Source organism: Pygocentrus nattereri, chromosome 10, assembly GCF_015220715.1.
Source record: "Pygocentrus nattereri isolate fPygNat1 chromosome 10, fPygNat1.pri, whole genome shotgun sequence".
NCBI lineage: Eukaryota > Metazoa > Chordata > Actinopteri > Characiformes > Serrasalmidae > Pygocentrus > Pygocentrus nattereri.
This window is the reverse complement of record NC_051220.1, coordinates 17,297,352-17,314,507: the sequence shown is the minus strand read 5'-3', so window position 1 is coordinate 17,314,507 and position 17,156 is coordinate 17,297,352. Positions and strand designations below refer to the sequence as shown.

The 17,156-nt window shown below is 37.4% G+C and overlaps 1 protein-coding gene across 4 annotated transcripts in view; it reads right to left on the bottom strand.

The window, feature by feature from the left end:
• LOC108430665 (ryanodine receptor 3-like) overlaps positions 1 to 17,156 on the bottom strand; it is a 329,117-nt gene that overhangs the window by 54,298 nt on the left and 257,663 nt on the right. For 3 of the 4 annotated variants that reach the window (XM_037541687.1, XM_037541688.1, XM_037541689.1), the window contains 7 exons: positions 15,775 to 16,015; positions 14,321 to 14,408; positions 11,574 to 11,666; positions 3,696 to 3,866; positions 3,546 to 3,605; positions 2,577 to 2,711; positions 2,170 to 2,282 (listed from right to left, as the gene is read on the bottom strand). In XM_037541687.1, the coding sequence (XP_037397584.1) occupies positions 2,170 to 2,282; positions 2,577 to 2,711; positions 3,546 to 3,605; positions 3,696 to 3,866; positions 11,574 to 11,666; positions 14,321 to 14,408; positions 15,775 to 16,015 (901 nt within the window). Of the gene's footprint in view, positions 1 to 2,169; positions 2,283 to 2,576; positions 2,712 to 3,545; positions 3,606 to 3,695; positions 3,867 to 8,877; positions 8,893 to 11,573; positions 11,667 to 14,320; positions 14,409 to 15,774; positions 16,016 to 17,156 lie in introns of all 4 variants that reach the window. The other variant, XM_037541686.1, reaches the window with a different exon arrangement.

Below are 17,156 nucleotides of genomic sequence, written 5' to 3'. Positions count from 1 at the left end.
CAAATTTGCATGCCCATTGTAGGCTCTTTTGACAGTGGACAGAGGTTAGTGTGGGCATTCTGATAAGTTGGCTAAATCGCAGCAAGGTGTAATGGACCATAACCATCATTAAAAACTTCTGTAATTTGAGCCACAGGAGGCTCTCTGTTGATGCACACCAGACTAGATTGTTGCCCCCAGGCAAAACCTCAATGCCAGTTTGTTCCTCAGGGATCACTGCCGTTACTTACAAGTGAGACTCTCTAACACAGTAGTCTGCCCATAGTGATTTGGCTCTTGCCAAAGTCACGCAGGTCTTCACATCTGCCAATTTATCCTACATCCAACATGACAAGAGAACTTACAGTCTAATATATCCCAGACCATGACACTTTTTTGCAAGACATAAATTGCTTCATTTGTGGTCATAATGTTTTGGTTTATCTGTATATAAACAAAGAAAAACAACAAAAAGTCTCTGGTGCTTGGACCCCTAAACAAAAATAAATAAATGATTGCACACAAAACTAAGAAGCTTACATTTTGGTATGTACTGATCTCTAATAAGATCTAAGCATGTTAACTCCACAGACAGGCATAAAAGAGAAAGTGATTAAGCATGAGGAGTGATATAAAACACCCAGAAATAGCTGTTAAAATGCATCAGCAACAAAAAAGAATGACAGGGCTAATTTAAAGATACAGTTCTAAACTCCTAACATCCCTTTAGCCCATTATACTACAGCAGTGAGTTACAGGGCAATAGAGCATGAAATTACACATCGCCCCCGTCAGATTGAAGAAGAGTGGGGAGAAGAAAAGAGCAGAAGAGGAGAGAAAAATAAGTGTACTGCCCCACAGATATGATTTCTGAATGATTCCTGCTGTTTTTCTGTAACACTTAGCAGCAAAACATTCGCAAACTCAAAAAAGGTGGTTCAGTGTACCTGTTACCTACTTACACAATGCTTAAAACAACACAATAAGGGCTGTCAAAGTTAACATGGTCATAGCATGTTAATAAACTTTTAATAATATGCTAATAACACGTTACTAACGGCACATTAATGCCACAAAATTTTGGTGACACTTTACTGAGTGGCAGAGTTTGTCAGGTTACATGAGTTTAAGGTTAAGCTTTTCATGATGTAAGTATTAATAAGCCCTCATTTTAACAACCATCTGCTTCAACAAGGCTGCTTCTGTCAATTTTGGAAATTGATGCTTGCTGGAATAAGCCCTTATAAATGTCTATAGAGGTCTATATCAGTTGTCAAGAAAGACTTTTGAATGTATTGTGTGGCCTTATGAACGCAGCCCTACAGTAAAGTGTAGTTGTCCAAGCTGAAGCCTAATTGCTCGCATGCTCCATGTTGCCATGATGGAATCGACAAATACCTCTTTTAAATGCCTTTTAAAGCAAGAAGAAGTAATATCTTATATATCCACATATTACAATGGATAGTGCTGGTGGAAAACCTATGAAAAAATGGGCAGCAAACGAACAAAAGCAATAGCAAATTGGAAAGCTAGAACTTCCAGTGTAACAAGAATCCTTGAGCTGTATGAATGTGAACAAGATGCTACAATCACAGAGACGTTGTTTACACTGTATTTATGTTACATAAAATATATGCTCTCATCAGTTGGAACATTCAGCCACTGTTCTCACTGGAACCTGGTGATGAGATCTGGAAAAACGGAATACACTGTGGAAATGTGGAACTTTTTCTTGTTCAGTTTGTTAAGATGTGTTCACATGATAGAAATAATGCTACTGAATTACTAAAAGCAATAAATCAATTATAATGAAGCTTATTTTGTCGAATCATATACATTACTTTAAAACAGAAAAAAAACTTTCTTTAAACTTTCTTTAGGGTCAAATTGGAACAAATAACATGAATGTGATTAATCATCTTATTTGACTACATATGAATGAAGTGATTAATATTTGTTTATCATTTGACAACACGGAATTCTAAAAGCAGAATTCTACAGCAATATAATGTGCAACGAAGATCAGACAAGTCTGTACCACATGGTTTGGGTCTTTATGGTTAACATGAACATGATCTAAAGCAGTGAAAGGAAATTGAGAGGGGTACAAAAATGGAAGACCATCTAGAAAACAAGCGAAATTACTGTTGGAATAATGCAGATTCATACTGAGACGGATCAGTGTCATACCTGGGCAGATTATACAATGGTGCCATACGGAAACAGGCCACTACTGCACGCTTACGCTGTTTAGACAGTAGCTTCTGCCACACACACTTCTTGGACCTGAGTGGTTGCTCCACCTACAATTTGTATATGTGATGAAGAGAGGATAAATAAGGAAGATGTTATTCTCATAGAGATCAATTTCGTTCAGTGAAATTTCTTACTGACACCCTAATCCCTTGTCAGACAACTTTGGCCTTCCTTTAAATAAACATGCTTTATTTTTATGCAAAGGAGTCCTAAAGAATTCAACTAACTTAATATTTACGGTTATTGGAGAGATGGTTACTGGTGAGAGTTCATTTATCACAAACATGCAATGCTGAATGAGAAGGATGGAATAATAAATTGAGACAACATGGTTGTCAAACCTGTTCAAGGTGGAACACTGCAGCAGAGATAGTCTGCAGACGGTCTACTGTTCGCTCAGGATCAGGAGGCCCTTCGCTCTTCACTATTACATCCTTATACAGGTTCAGCTGCCACCTCACTGCGGGGTCCTCTGACTACAGGTGTGGGAATGTTTGGGAGTGAGGGTGAGTGTGACAGAAAGACAAATACACAGATACACAGAGAGACAGGCAGACAGATAGACAGACAGATTGACCGATAGACATGCAGAGGGATAGAAAAATAGACAAACAGAGAGACCGACAGACAGACAGACAGATAGAGAGAGTGAAAAAAGGAAAACCAGCTTAGTCTCAGAATCATACCCTGCCCATAAAGCATATAAACTACTGTTCAAAAGTTTGGTTTCAGGTACTGTATAAAATGATTTTCATATGTTTGTTCTGTATAATGTCACATTATTAGTAGGACACTAGGAAGCTATACATACAAATAAAAAAAACTGCTGTAGATGATTGTAAATGACTGAGAAAGCTATACAACACAGGTAACAAAGCGAGTAGCCAGCATGTGTTAGGAGAATTGAGGACCACATACTGTAAGAAAGTTATAATAAAATTAGTTTTTAAAATTATCCATATTTTGAAAGAGATCAGGTTTCAAGACAGATAACTTATATATATAAATACATATGTACAGTATATTATTTGTCATTTACTAATTCCAGTTCACATAATTCTTGAAATTTCGAATACAATGTCTATTATTAATAGTCTATAATGTTTTAATCCATACTGCATAAGTTATTGTATATAAAAACACTCTTTATTAATATGGCAAATGATTCCAAACCTTTGAACAGCAGAAGTACAAAAGTAAATGTAATCCATTATATAAGTATGCAATTACATGTAAACATTACATTTAAAACGTTTGTACTGCAAAACGACAACAGTAAATCTACACTTCTGAGGCTGAGTCTGCCTCACCTTCTCCTGCAGGTGCATATTCTGCTTCAAATGATCCTTGACCTCTTCATCTGTGTCTTTCTGAAAAAAGACCAGTGCATGGAGGCAGTATATTAAAGTCTCTGAAGGCACTAGAAGACAAACCATCACCCTTGACCCCACTTCCCTCACCAGGCTGTAGCGCGCCTTGGCCAATGAGATGAGCTCCTGGTCACCAGGCGTGCACATGTTGAGGCCAATGGGCAGCATCTTCTTCAGAGCAGCCACTATGAGCGAAGTCTGGATGGAGTAAAACTCACCTCGTCGCTTCTTATGCTTCCTCTCCTGATCCTGTCCTCCTGCCTGAGCAGAGATATCAGTCAAAACACTCTCTAGCTGAGACACAACACACATAAACACATTTTAACTGCAGTCACAATGACAACACACAACATACAGAGGACAAATATTCAGCTCAGTTTAATTTTCAGATTTCATGGGTTGCCTAGGCTGGACCTGCAGTACTGTGCTAAAGACACCATATTTATTTGTTTAATTTCCAGTCAAAACAGCCAATAAGGCATTCATTTTCAGGCGCTATTTCTGAGGAATCCAGATAATCCACATGCTTATGGAAAGGCAAAGTCAATAGGGATAAGTGAAAAGTTCTCAAACCTTATCCCTGCATGTGTTTGGGATTATTTCCACTGTAAGATGTAGAAAATGCAACCAATGTCTAAAACAAAATTTCTGTGGAAAACTGAAAGCATGTCTCCCTTAAAGAATGGAACCAATTACAAAGACAACAGTTCAACACATTAAATACAGAAAAAAACTGTATTAGACGTATTAGTGTCTTTTTGAAGGGCTGTTTTGACTGGAAGTTAAATAAATGAAGAGTGGTCTCAGCCTTTTACACAGCACTGAATATGGATGTCCTAGCTGGGCCAATTAAGGGAAAAATACACCAAAAACACGCATACTTTTCACATCTCCTTCCATATTCTCACATTTTGAGATGCCTCTGGAATAAATGAACAAGACAATAATACCTACAGTAAAAATGACCATTACAAATTTACCCAACACTTTCAAATAAAAGGACATCATATATTCATTAGTATGTCATGGGCAATTTCAGGCCTTTATAGTACCATTTCACTGGTCACTGGTCTGCTCATTTAGGAAACTGCTCAAATGCTAAATATTAAACTAACTATGCACTAATAAATACAGTTCCTGATATTAAACGTACTTTGAAAGAACTTTTATAATCATTTTTATTGTTATTCTATCAGGCTCTAGTACAGGGAAGTAGTAAGCAATATTTGCAGTTGCTTAATGCTCCCAAGCCACCAGTACTATGCTGCTGTGAAAAACAGCTTGATCATTCTTGTAACTGGGTAACAGTATGGAGTAATGTTTGCTAATATCTTTACATGTTGTGCTGCATAAGGCAGCAAAACTCTCAGACAGCTAAGAGTGAAAATTAGAGCCCACAACATACTGTATATTTTCTGAATGTAATATATTGGGGAAAAGTTAAAACATCAAATATGTCCTGTGCAAAAAAATGATGGCACAGTTTATCTATATTTTTTTTCCTCAGAAAGTAAATTTTGCTCTAAAATTAGCAGAAAAAAGACATATTTACATTTGTTCCCTGTAAAGAATGTGTTAACTCACTTTCACTTAGAAAAACAGCAAAACATGTCTGACTGGAATGTTCAAACTTTTGCATACAACTGTATACAACCCCATTTCCAAAAAAGTTGGGACGCTGTGCAGAATGTAAATAAAAATAGCATGCAATGATATGCAAATCAAGTAAACAGTATTTTTAAATCAACATACTATAAAGACAACCTGTCAAATGTTGAAACTGAGAAATGTTACTGTTTTTGAAAAAAAAAATTGAATTTGATGCCAACAACATGTTCCAAAAAAGTTGGGACAGGGGTCCCAACTCTTCTTTTAACAACACTCTGTAAGCATTAGGGAACTGAGGAAAACGATTGCTGTTGTTTAGAAAGTGAAGTGTTTTCCCATTCTTGTTTGATATAGGATTTCAGCTGCTCAACAGTTTGGGGTCTTCTTTGCAGTATTTTTCATTTCATAATGCACCAAATGTTTTCAGTGGGTGACAGGTCTAGACTGCAGGCAGGCCAGTTTAACACCTGGGCTCTTTTAATATGGATCCATGCTGCTGTAAAACATGCAGAATATGGTTTGGCATTGGCTTGCTGAAATAAGCAGGGGCTTCCATGAAAAAGATGCTGTCTGGATGTACATGTACATGTATATATTGTTCAGCATTAATGGTGCCTTCATATATGTGCACATCACCCATGCCATTGGCACTAATGCTCCCCATGTTATCGTGAAGACTGGTTTTTGAACTGTGCACTGATAACAAGCTGAGTGGTCTTTAGCCCAGAGGTGTCCATGATTTCCAAAAACAGTTTCAAATTTTGATGACACACAGGACACTTTTCCACTTTGCATCAGTCCATTTTCAATCTCAGGCCCAGAAAAGGAGGCAGCATTTCTGGATCCTGTTTATATATGGTTTCTTCTTTGCGTTGTAGAGCTTTAACTTTCCTTTGTTGATGCAGAACTGTTTTCACAGACAGTGGTTTTCAGAAGCGTTCCTGAGCCCATGCAGTGATTTCCACTATAGAATCATGTCTGTTTTTAATGCAGTGCTGCAGGCCAAAGATCTTTTGCCAGCAAATACTAGTTTTTGGTTCTGTCCCTTGCATACAGGGATTTCTCTGAATTCTCTTAATCTTTTAATGACGTTATGTATCATAGATGATAAAATCCTCAAGTTGTTTACTATTTTACTTTGAGAAACATTATTCTTGAATTGTTGTACTATTTAATCATACAGTCTTTCACAGAGTGGTGCCCATCTTTACTTCTGAAAGACTCAGCCTCTCTGGGATGCTCTCTTTATACCTGATCATGTTACTCACCTGTTGCCAATCAACCAAAAAGTGTTTTTTAGCGTTATATTAACTTTATATGGGCCTTTTGTTGCCCCAGTCCCAACTTTTTTTGGAATGTGTCATTGGAATCAAATTCAAAATGGGCATATATTTTTTTTAAAAACAATAATATTTCTCAGTTTCAACATCTGATATGTTGTCTTTGTACTATTTTCAGTGGAATATAGGATTCAAATAATTTTGTTTAACAATACATTTCATACAAAGTCCCAACTTTTTTGGAAATGGGTTTTTTTTGGTATGCATTAAGGGTACAGCAATAAACATATTTAAAAATACAGTATTTTAATTGTACGCTTTTAGTTCTATTAAGAGATGGTACATTACTAGAGGTAATGCTGCCAGTAAAATTATTTTAAAATGTACAATAAAATTACACTAACACTTTTACAGTAAATAAACAGAATATTTAGAATGCTGCTTAGCAAAAGTTCAGAAATGGTCCTGTTGTAATATCCTGAAATGCCATTCTGTATGTAAGGCAATGTAACAGCAGATACAAACGACTTTGAAAGAAATCCACTGGCTTACTACAGTAGAACAAGAAGAAGCATGTCGATTCTCATAAAAACGTGGAATAAAAAAGTTTACAAAATGTATGCGATGTAAATGAACTGAGGTTTACCGCCAGACAAGACTAAAATAGGGCTGTCATGCCTAATCATGTCTGAAACACCTCTTGCCAGAATGTGTTAGGAGATGCGAGGGAACACTTCTAATATTATGCCATAACACATTTTCCCTTCAAGTGCTACAGCATCAAACAAGCCTTGATTAGGAAAAAAAATAAAGAATTTCAATGTAAAGATGCTTCTATGATGATTATGTCATCTATTTAGAGTGGTTAATGTAGATTACTTTCCTAGAAAACATTTGAATGCAACATTTTAGACGTTTTGACAAAATACACTTGCTCCCTGGTTGCTTTTTACCATCACTAGCACAAAACATCAAAACTTCAAATCACCAAATATAATGTAAAATCACACTGGAATAAAGGCATTTATGAACACAGCACAGACACAAAGAGAAGAAGGGCTACAGAGACCATGCTACAATGTAACATAATAACACATAGTGCATCAAACATAAAAGACACCACAGCTAATCTCACACACAGTGAGCTGAGACCACAGAAACACCAGGACACGCAGTATACCTGACAACGCGCAATGACACCAGCCTTACTGCAACCCCCTGTTGATACCTGTTTCAAATCAATTCATTTAACTAAGCCATAAAAGGTATTTGTGTAAGGTAACACATTTTCTGTTTTCATCATTTACAGCAGTGCTTTTGCTGAAAGCTTTACTGATGCAATCTAGTGGCCGTTAAGCATTTGCAGCTTGCAAGCAGCTTTAGCCTAATCAAACTGCCCTAATCAATACAAAAATGTGACATGTGCAATGTGTGTTAACACTGCAGTGAAAATTTTTCACACAGAAAGCATGATCTAAATTACTAGTATTACTAGCTCCTCATAGTAAATCCTTTGTTTGAGGTGTCTCAAAATTGTATGAATATAAAGAACTGCAAATCTTTGAAGTCTAATTCCACCAGTCTTACAAAATATGACAACTTTTATTTGAACCACATAGTCTGAGTCAGGATCAACTGCATGAAATCTGGATAGTTTTAAAATATTAACAGAAAAATAGTGATGATTCCAATTTTACTCAAATTTTTGTACCCCAGGCTCCCTTTACAAGTCAGTTTAAATGCATGTTAACCCCATGTTAATGACCAGGATCCACCAGCAGGCCCAAAGTTTTATTACACACTTCTATATCAGCCTAGTGTAACAATGTGATTTTGTAAAATTGGTGGGACAAAGTTCTAATATTGTCCACAGCGCAACGTTAAGAGACAACAAAGATGAATTAGCCACAAGATTACATAATAATGTCTCATTGCTGCTGCTACTGCTTCCTTTGACATGGATTAAACCTAGTCTTGGACAAACTGATGAATACTATTTCACCATGGAGAATCCTGTTTAGCTCAAGATTAGGCTTAATGTGCGTCTAAGAAACCAGCCAATATTGTTGAACCGACAAAGATGAAGTGAAACTTAAAGTGGATTGAATTCAGTTTCTCAGTGCTCATTTGTATCTTGCTGGACGCTGTAAATCTTAATTAAACACTGCAGGTGTAATTTCAACTGTTAGCTCAACAGTGGAGGTTTTGGTGTGCAGCTTTGAAGCCACATAGGCTGGTCGCCATAGAGACAAACAGAAATAATGACAGATGAAGTGATGGATATTGGCTGTTGGCTAGTCGATGCACGGCAGTGAGAGTCTCACTAAATGAAAAGCACTGAGCTCAGACAAAGCCAACACGTTACTCATGCACCCTCACTGTACCTTCGGCAGAAACGACTGTGTGAGTGAGAGAGAGAGAAATTTAAGAGAGAGAGAAGAAAGAAAGAAAGAAATAGAGAAGAAAAAGAAGGTAGGTGGAAAGAAAGAAAGAATGAAAGAAAGAAAGAAAGAAAGAAAGAAAGAAAGAAAGAAAGAAAGAAAGAAAGAAAGAAAGAAAGAAAGAAAGCACAGGCAAAAACAGAATTAGAGAATTAGAGAACACATCGTTGCACAGGAAAAATTAATTAACAGTGAGTTGAGATTGCTGTAACATTAATTCAGCTAATACAGGAGATGAACACTGGAAAGTCATTTACTACTGGAAAAATCTGCACTGCATCTCCTCAACAAGCTGAATTAAACTGCAGTGAACTCAACTGTAAAAAACACATTTCATTGAATTCAAGTGTTTTTTTTTCCTGTGAGGAACAACACATTATATGTAATACATTTCCTGTGAGAGTTACAAGATGTGTTGACATTATTTACATGTGTGAAGCACCCAGAGGGTCAAAACACAGGATAAATATGTCATGTTAATATTGCATGAAATATATATTAAACATGCATATGTCAACTTTCCATAGTATAATTCGTTTTTTGTATTTGTGCTGTTAAATGAAATTTTGTTTTCTTTTGAAAACAAATCTAAAAGTTGCAGTATGTTGTAATGTTAAAGCATAGAATCCAATGGACGTTTTAAAGGCACTAGTTTGGGCAAAAATCAAATTTACACTAGTTCCCTTTATCCCAAATACAGTTCATCAGCCTAGACTTCTTTCTTTAGTTTTGTGCTGGAGCTAAGACACTTACATAGTTAACAAGAAATTGAACCTTCTGAACTCCAATTATCACCATAATCTCAAACAGTCTTGCTTGTGTGCTTCCTGACACTGTATGCAGTACTGTTACCTTTACAAATAGTAAAAAGATATGTGTATAGTTTGCACAATGCTAATTACTGACTTCCATTACATGTTAGCTTCATTAAACTTAAAGTCCCTGTGCAAAACTAACAAAGCAAACTTTGGACACCAGACATGTGTTGACTACGGACTATTAATTTTTTTTTAAATCCTGTAGAAGGTGATGAGTCTCAATCAGCATCCAGTTGTCACAATTGGCCCCTCCCAGTCCTGTCCATGTGTTCGTGTTTTGGTTTAGCCCATGTGTATTTGTTTTGGTTTTTCTAGTCCTGCCCCCTCGTTTCGTGTCTCCGCCCATGATTGTCTCCACCTGTTTTCCACCTGTCCCTCGTTTACCCTTTGTTATTTAAGCCCTGTGTTTGCCCTTAGTGTTGGCTGGTCTTTGTCCTTGCCCTGTTTGAGTGTATCGGTCTTTGTTTGATGTGTTGGTCTTTGTTAGAGCTGTTTGGTTGTTTGTGTTGCTCGTCATGTCTGCACCCCGTTCTGTACTTATTGGCTCTTTGACCCTGGACCGTTATGACCCTGATTCTGGATTTGCCCTCGCTTACCTCCGCACATGCGTCCGCTACCTCGCTCCATGTTATACCAGTGCTGTACCAGTAAACTATAGTTTTAGCTCATTAGCGTATCTGAGGCATTCTCTTTTATGTTAACGTTACTCATCCGACACAAAAACTATCAATTTCCCTCTGCCAGATCTGAATGATAAAGTTTTGAAATGCATTCCTCTACTTGAAGCTAAGTTTTTTGTGCTGTCACCTAGAAATCTAAGCCATAACTCTACATTCACATAAGATGAAATCCATATTTTCCTTTTTTGTTTTTTTTCCCCCTTTACTGTGATTAACCAGATACCTGTTCATGCACTATTGCGTAAACTCAAATGCCAAAATTAGTCAGACTGTATATCCCTAGCCTCCTCATAATTAGAGTTTAAGACCCCTGGTTTAGATGCAGTATGGCTCAAACACAATTAAAACAATGAGGATATACTAAATGTTCACACAGTAAGATAATTCCACACTGCATACATTTAGATCTATTTGGTAGCATCCTCACTGCTGTGGATGGCTGTAGAACGCTTGTTTACCTCAGATCTATGAAAGTGCCTAAAGATAAAACACATACAACAGGAAGCATATGATCACAGCTGGATTGGCCTTAATATAACTGATATCCAAGTAATTAAAATATTCCTAAATCAGTTCTGTTCTCAATCCTTAGTCATTACTGATTGAGTTGGGATAAGGGGAAAACTGTAAACAACAATTTTCAACAAACTATCACTTCAAATGTCCATGTTTGTGCTGCAGGACATGTATTAGTTACATTGCTCTGTGGGGGTAAGTGCACATTTATGCGTACCTATGTAAGTCATGAGCTATGAATAAAACATTGTTTACCTCAGTCAAACCTTCTTCTGCTCCCTGTCAAAGCTATACTGTTCTCTGGACACTGACAGTAACATCAGGAGACACAGTTACAAACAGCTAGAAACCTAAAAACCCTGCGTTTGAAAAAGCTTCGACCCCTTTAAATGCAAAGTGACAGTACACACAAAGAGGAAAATCCTTTACTGTTCTCGATTTCCACATGAAACGGCAGAAAGAACAAGCTCCCCTTTCACTACTCGTCTTTTCAAGCCTACATCTAAACCACTGTGTGATGTGCCTCAGTAAATCGGCACGTAGGGCTTGATGCTTTCTCTCAACTGAAGAAATCTGAGAACTCCTCAGTTCAGATAGGCTTCCTCTGTTCCTCCTGTTCTCCTACCTTTGCCATCTTAGTCTTGCTGTCTCCTGTGAGAAAGGAGAGGTTGTTTATCTCGTTCTGAACCACAAAGTTCTGCTCCTCTCGCTTGAAGTTCTGTAGGAAAAAAGGGAAAGCTGATTAGTGCACACTCTGAAAGTGAAGCACTGAATTTGCATGATTCAAATGTACAGTCGTATGCAAAAGTTTGAACAGTTCAGGGCAAATGTCATGTTTTGTTGATTTTCTAAGTGAAACAGGAACACATCCTCTACAGGGAACTTGAATATGAGATTTTTACTTCAAATTTTAATGCACAGCATACTGGAATAAATAAAATACAAAAAATAAAAGGTGCCATACTTTTTGCACAATCCACATTTTACAGTAGTGCTTGAACGTTTGTGAACCCTTTATAATTTTCTATATTTCTGCATAAATATGACCTAAAACATCATCAGATTTTCACACAAGTCCTAAAAGTAGATAAAGAGAACCCGGTTAAACAACTGACACAAAAATATTATACTTGGTCATTTGTTTATTGAGGAAAATAATCTAATATTACATATTTGTGAGTGGCAAAAGTATGTGCACCTGTACGATAAGCAGTTAATTTGAAGGTGAAATTAGAGTCAGGTTTTTTCAATCAATGGGATGACAATCAGGTGTGAGTGGGCACCCTGTTTTATTTAAAGAACAGGAATCTACCAAAGTCTGCTCTTCACAACACGTTTGTGGAAGTGTATCATGGCCCGAACAAAGGAGATTTCTGAGGACCTCAGAAAAATAGTTGTTGATGCTCATCAGGCTGGAAAAGGTTGCAAAATCATCTCTAAAGAGTTTGGACTCCACAGTCCACAGTCAGACAGATTGTGTACAAATGGAGGAAACTCAAGACCAATGTTTCCCTCCCCAGGAGTTGTCGACCAACAAAGATCACTCCAAGAGCAGGGTGTGTAATAGTCGGAGAGGTCACAAAGGACCCCAGGGTAACTTCTAAGCAACTGAAGGCCTCTCTCACTTTGGCTAATGTTAATGTTCATGAGTCCACCCTCAGGAGAACACTGAACAATAATGCTGTGCATGGCAGGGTTGCAAGGAGAAAGCCACTGCTCTTCAAAAAGAACATTGCTGCTCGTCTGCAGTTTGCTAAAGATCACGTGGACAAGCCAGAAGGCTATTGGAAGAATGTTTTGTGGACGGATGAGACCAAAACAGAACTTTTTGGTTTAAATGAAAAGCGTTATGTTCGGAGAAAGGACAACACTGCATTCCTGCATAAGAACCTTATCCCATCTGTGAAACATGGTGATGGTACTATCATGGTTTGGGCCTGTTTAGCTGCAATTCTTGGAAATCTTACATGATGATTTAATGAGATTTGCTAGTATTTAGAGATCTCTATGAGATGTTTACCAAAACATTCTCTTTGTTATCTTGCTGATTTTTTAACATATTCAAATACTGTACATAGGCAACCCACAGCACTCATTAAAACGTAGCTTAATTTAACACACATCAAACATCTAAAAAAACATACAGTACTGCTCAAAAGTCAGAAATCACCTTTTCATTTCGTTTATTTCCAGTCAAAATGGCCATTATGTGCAAGTTTTTTTTTTTTCAGTCCAAAAAATCCCAGTTATGACTCCATAAAACCCAACACCACTTCCCAAACGACCAGTGTCAATGTTCTTTTAGCATTCATCTGTCACTTGTCACTACCCATATGTCCCTCCTTAGCTCCATCCATTCACCTTGTCCCTCACCTGCGTCCTGTCCATTATCCTACCCTGTAATATTGCTCATGTGATCCCTGTGCTGTTTTTCCCTGTATTTATACCCCTGGTTGTTGTCTTGTAGTTGCCTGGTATTTTTATTTTACAGGACATTTTGTGTTTTCCTGCTGGATGTTATTTTTTCACTATCGCCAGTCTTTTGGGGTTTTTTTTCAGTTTAATATCTTGATTTCTATTGTCCCTTTTTGGTCTAGTTCTTTTGTCACTGCTCATGTGGATACATTTTGTTTTTAATCATAATTTCATCATCAGTGTCACACTTGTATCCTGCCTCCTCGTTGCCTTCATTTTCCATCTACTAGGTTTTTCCCAACTTTTTTTATAACATTACTTTCAACTATTCATTCTAAATTCTTCCCATGTGCATTTAATGTCAATCTGCTTACTGATGCAGCAGGTTAAAAATGTGACAAAGTATGCAAATTAGGTTCCTTTGTAGCTGCATTGTTGTTAGTAGATCATCAGCAAGCAGGAACTGAATTACAGCAGCAACTGATTTTTATGCTCAGATTAGCTGCGCTTAAACACTCTCACTATCAAATTGTTTGGTAAATAAGTCCCCTAATTCATGCATGCTGCCTTAAAGACTACATCTGAAAGAACAAAGCACCTTGGAAAAGGAATTGCAGTGCGTGTAACAGTAATTAGCATAACAAGTCACCTGTCAAATGAGGTCTGCTCTGTTTTCTGGCAAATGTCATATTATGGTTGCAGCAGTACTGTATGCTAAACACCCTCAAAAGAAAAATATGCCTTTGGTCAGTGTGCACTAAAATATTCCCACATGAATAATGCATGCTACATGAATATGTAACATGTATATAATACATAATACATATTACATCAACACAATAGTGCTGATGTAATAGATTTGATTCATGTGGAAATGGTGCACACATTTGAAGTCAATTCAATGGATTAGATTTTGCAGTGTGCCAGTAGAGAGCAGTAGAGTGGAGAAAAGCTTACGTGTGACTTGCACCAAAGGATGAAGATCTCTGCCACCATCCTGAAGAGCTCATCGGAGTCAGCATCAGGTTCTTTCAGCCACCTCGACCTGGAGAGGAGGCAGAGTAAGTTCCCTAAAACATAAACAGCTTCAGACATACTTTCCTTAAAAATCTGCTTCTTATAAGTATGTGGACATCCCTCCTAATTATTGTGTTCAGCTGATTCAGCCACATAGACAAACACTGGCAGTAGAAGGGGTCACACTGAAGAATTCAGTGACACTGCTGCCTGTGATTTTGGAAAGGAATGCACAACAAGCTCATATGGCTGTGACGGTCATATGTGCACATACTATTGATTGTAAAGTGTATATGAACATAAGTGTATGTGATACATCACATTTCTTAAGTCAATATTACACTGTATGGACAAAAGTATTGGGTACATGCCTTTTAATCATTGAATTTAGGTGTTTCATTCAGTCCCATTGCCGCAGGTATATAAAATCAAGTACCTAACCATGCAGTCTGCCTTTACAAAGATTTGTGAAAGAATGGGTCATTATAAAGAGCTCACTGAATTTGAGCATGGTACTGTAATAGGACGCCACTGTTGCAACAAGTCAGTTCACAAAATTTCTTCCCTCCTACATATTACATATTATTAATGAAACGTGGAAGTGTTTAAGAATGACAGCAGCTCACCAGGAACAATGCCAAGCATTGGATGGAGTGGTGTAAAGTACACCACCACTGGAATCTGGAGCAATGGAAACGTATTCTGCTGAGTGACGAATCATGCTTCTCTCAGCCTGAATGGACAAGTCTGGGTTTGGTGAATGCCAAGAGAATGTTACATGCCTGACTGCACTGTGCCAACTGTAAAGTTTGGTGGAGGAGGGATAATGCTATGGGGCTGTTTTTCAGGAGTTGGACCCGGCCCCTTAGTTCCAATGAAAGAGACTCTTAATGCTTCAGCAGACCATGACATGTTGGACAACTGTATGCATCCAACTTTGTGGGAATAGTTTGGGGAAGACCCTTTTCTGTTCCAAGCATTGCTGGATGAGTTTGGTGTTGAAGGACTAGACTTGCCTGCTCAGAGCCCTGACCTCAATCAGTTGGGATGAACTAGAACAGAGATCATGAACCAGGCCCTCTGTTCCAACATCACTGTCAAACCTTACAAATAGGATGAATGGCCAAAAATTCCAACAGACACACTCCAAAATGTTGTAAAAAGCTTCCCAAATATGTGTCATAAAAGCTCCTGTAGGTGTAATGTGTGTCACAGTACTTTTGTCCATATAGTGTATATCAGCACTGTCAACAGATTTTAATTTGTAAATCACCATAATAAACGTTTTGAACATACAATGTTATTATCATGAAACACAATTAGCCTGGTTTAGATCAGGCATTAATCAAAAACGAGCTGACTCTAATTAATCCGAATGTATACAAATGTGTCACCTGCTGTTGTCCACATAACGAATAAGCATGGGGTAGAAGGCATATAGATCTCTGCACAGCACTGCAAACTCATCAAGGATCAGCAGCTCTGCCTCCTGGGTGTCGCCCTTGCTGTCAGCCTTCAGAAGCTCCTCTTCTGCCACTACCTTAACAGCCTTCTTCTTCAGCTTCTCCAGCGTGGGCAGAAAGTGTGCCTTCAAAAGGTCTGCCCTGGCCTTGCTGATGATTGGCTGAGCGTACACTATATGCAAGATGGTACAGAAGAAAACTACTGAGGCTGTTTTGTTCACCAAGATCACATTTATGTCATCACACTCAAGAGTAAAATGTACCCGACTTTGCCGTTAGCTCAAATGTAGTCAAACCATCATGATATGTTTGTTGTCTTATGTTTGTGTTAGAAAGCTAATATAGCTAACAAGTAATGGAAACAGATGCACACCAATTAACATAATGCCAATTGCTAAATCCTTGTTAAGTAATCACAAATAAACTTGTTAATGATGTTTCTGAAAAAAATCAAATACTGCTATCCTTAAAAAAATAAAACAAAACACTAGCAGGGTACAAAAAAGGCCTCTGAAAAGATAATTTAAATATTTTTTAAAAGAATCTGATGTGCATTTGTAAGAATCAATTCAACATATTTATATTCTATTTCATTCTCTATATATTTTATAGCTTTTATAACAGTATAAAGCCCTTTCTAAATCCTTTTACCCTTAAAGAAAACCTTTTTGAACTAGTCTTTGCACTTGGACACCTTTATACCTTTGTCCTTGAATTTTATTTATTTTAAAAGAAATTATATATATATATATATATATATATATATATATATATATATATATATATATATATATATATATATATATATATATATAACATTATTATAATAATATATTATATTTTATATTATATATAATATAATTATATAACAATAAAACAGGTCACACCATCTTATTTGGCAAACTGAATCAGTCTATGTCTGTGAAAGGACTTTTGATCTCAGCATTGTACCCTGAAGGGTCTTTTTTATGAGATAATATACTTGTTACATCCTGTGTTTGGATGTTCCCTTTTCTCTCCCTTTCTCTCCAAGTGTTCTCAGGTGGACCTTGTTGCTGCGTGACTGACGTCTCGGTTTTCCCGGCATGTGATTGGCTGTTCCTGTTGGCGCCAGTTATAAAAAGCCTTTATATGGATAGCGATATGGAACGGTTTTCTTATTCGGCCTCGCACAGTTCCGCTCCCCCGGCAGACCGTTTTTTTTGTTCATTTACTGTCCTACAGGTTTCTGTGGGCCAGTAAAGATATTATGGTAGTTCTGTTTTTTTTTAGAAAGGAAACGTAGGGGTGACCTGCCCTTTTTGTTTGATTTG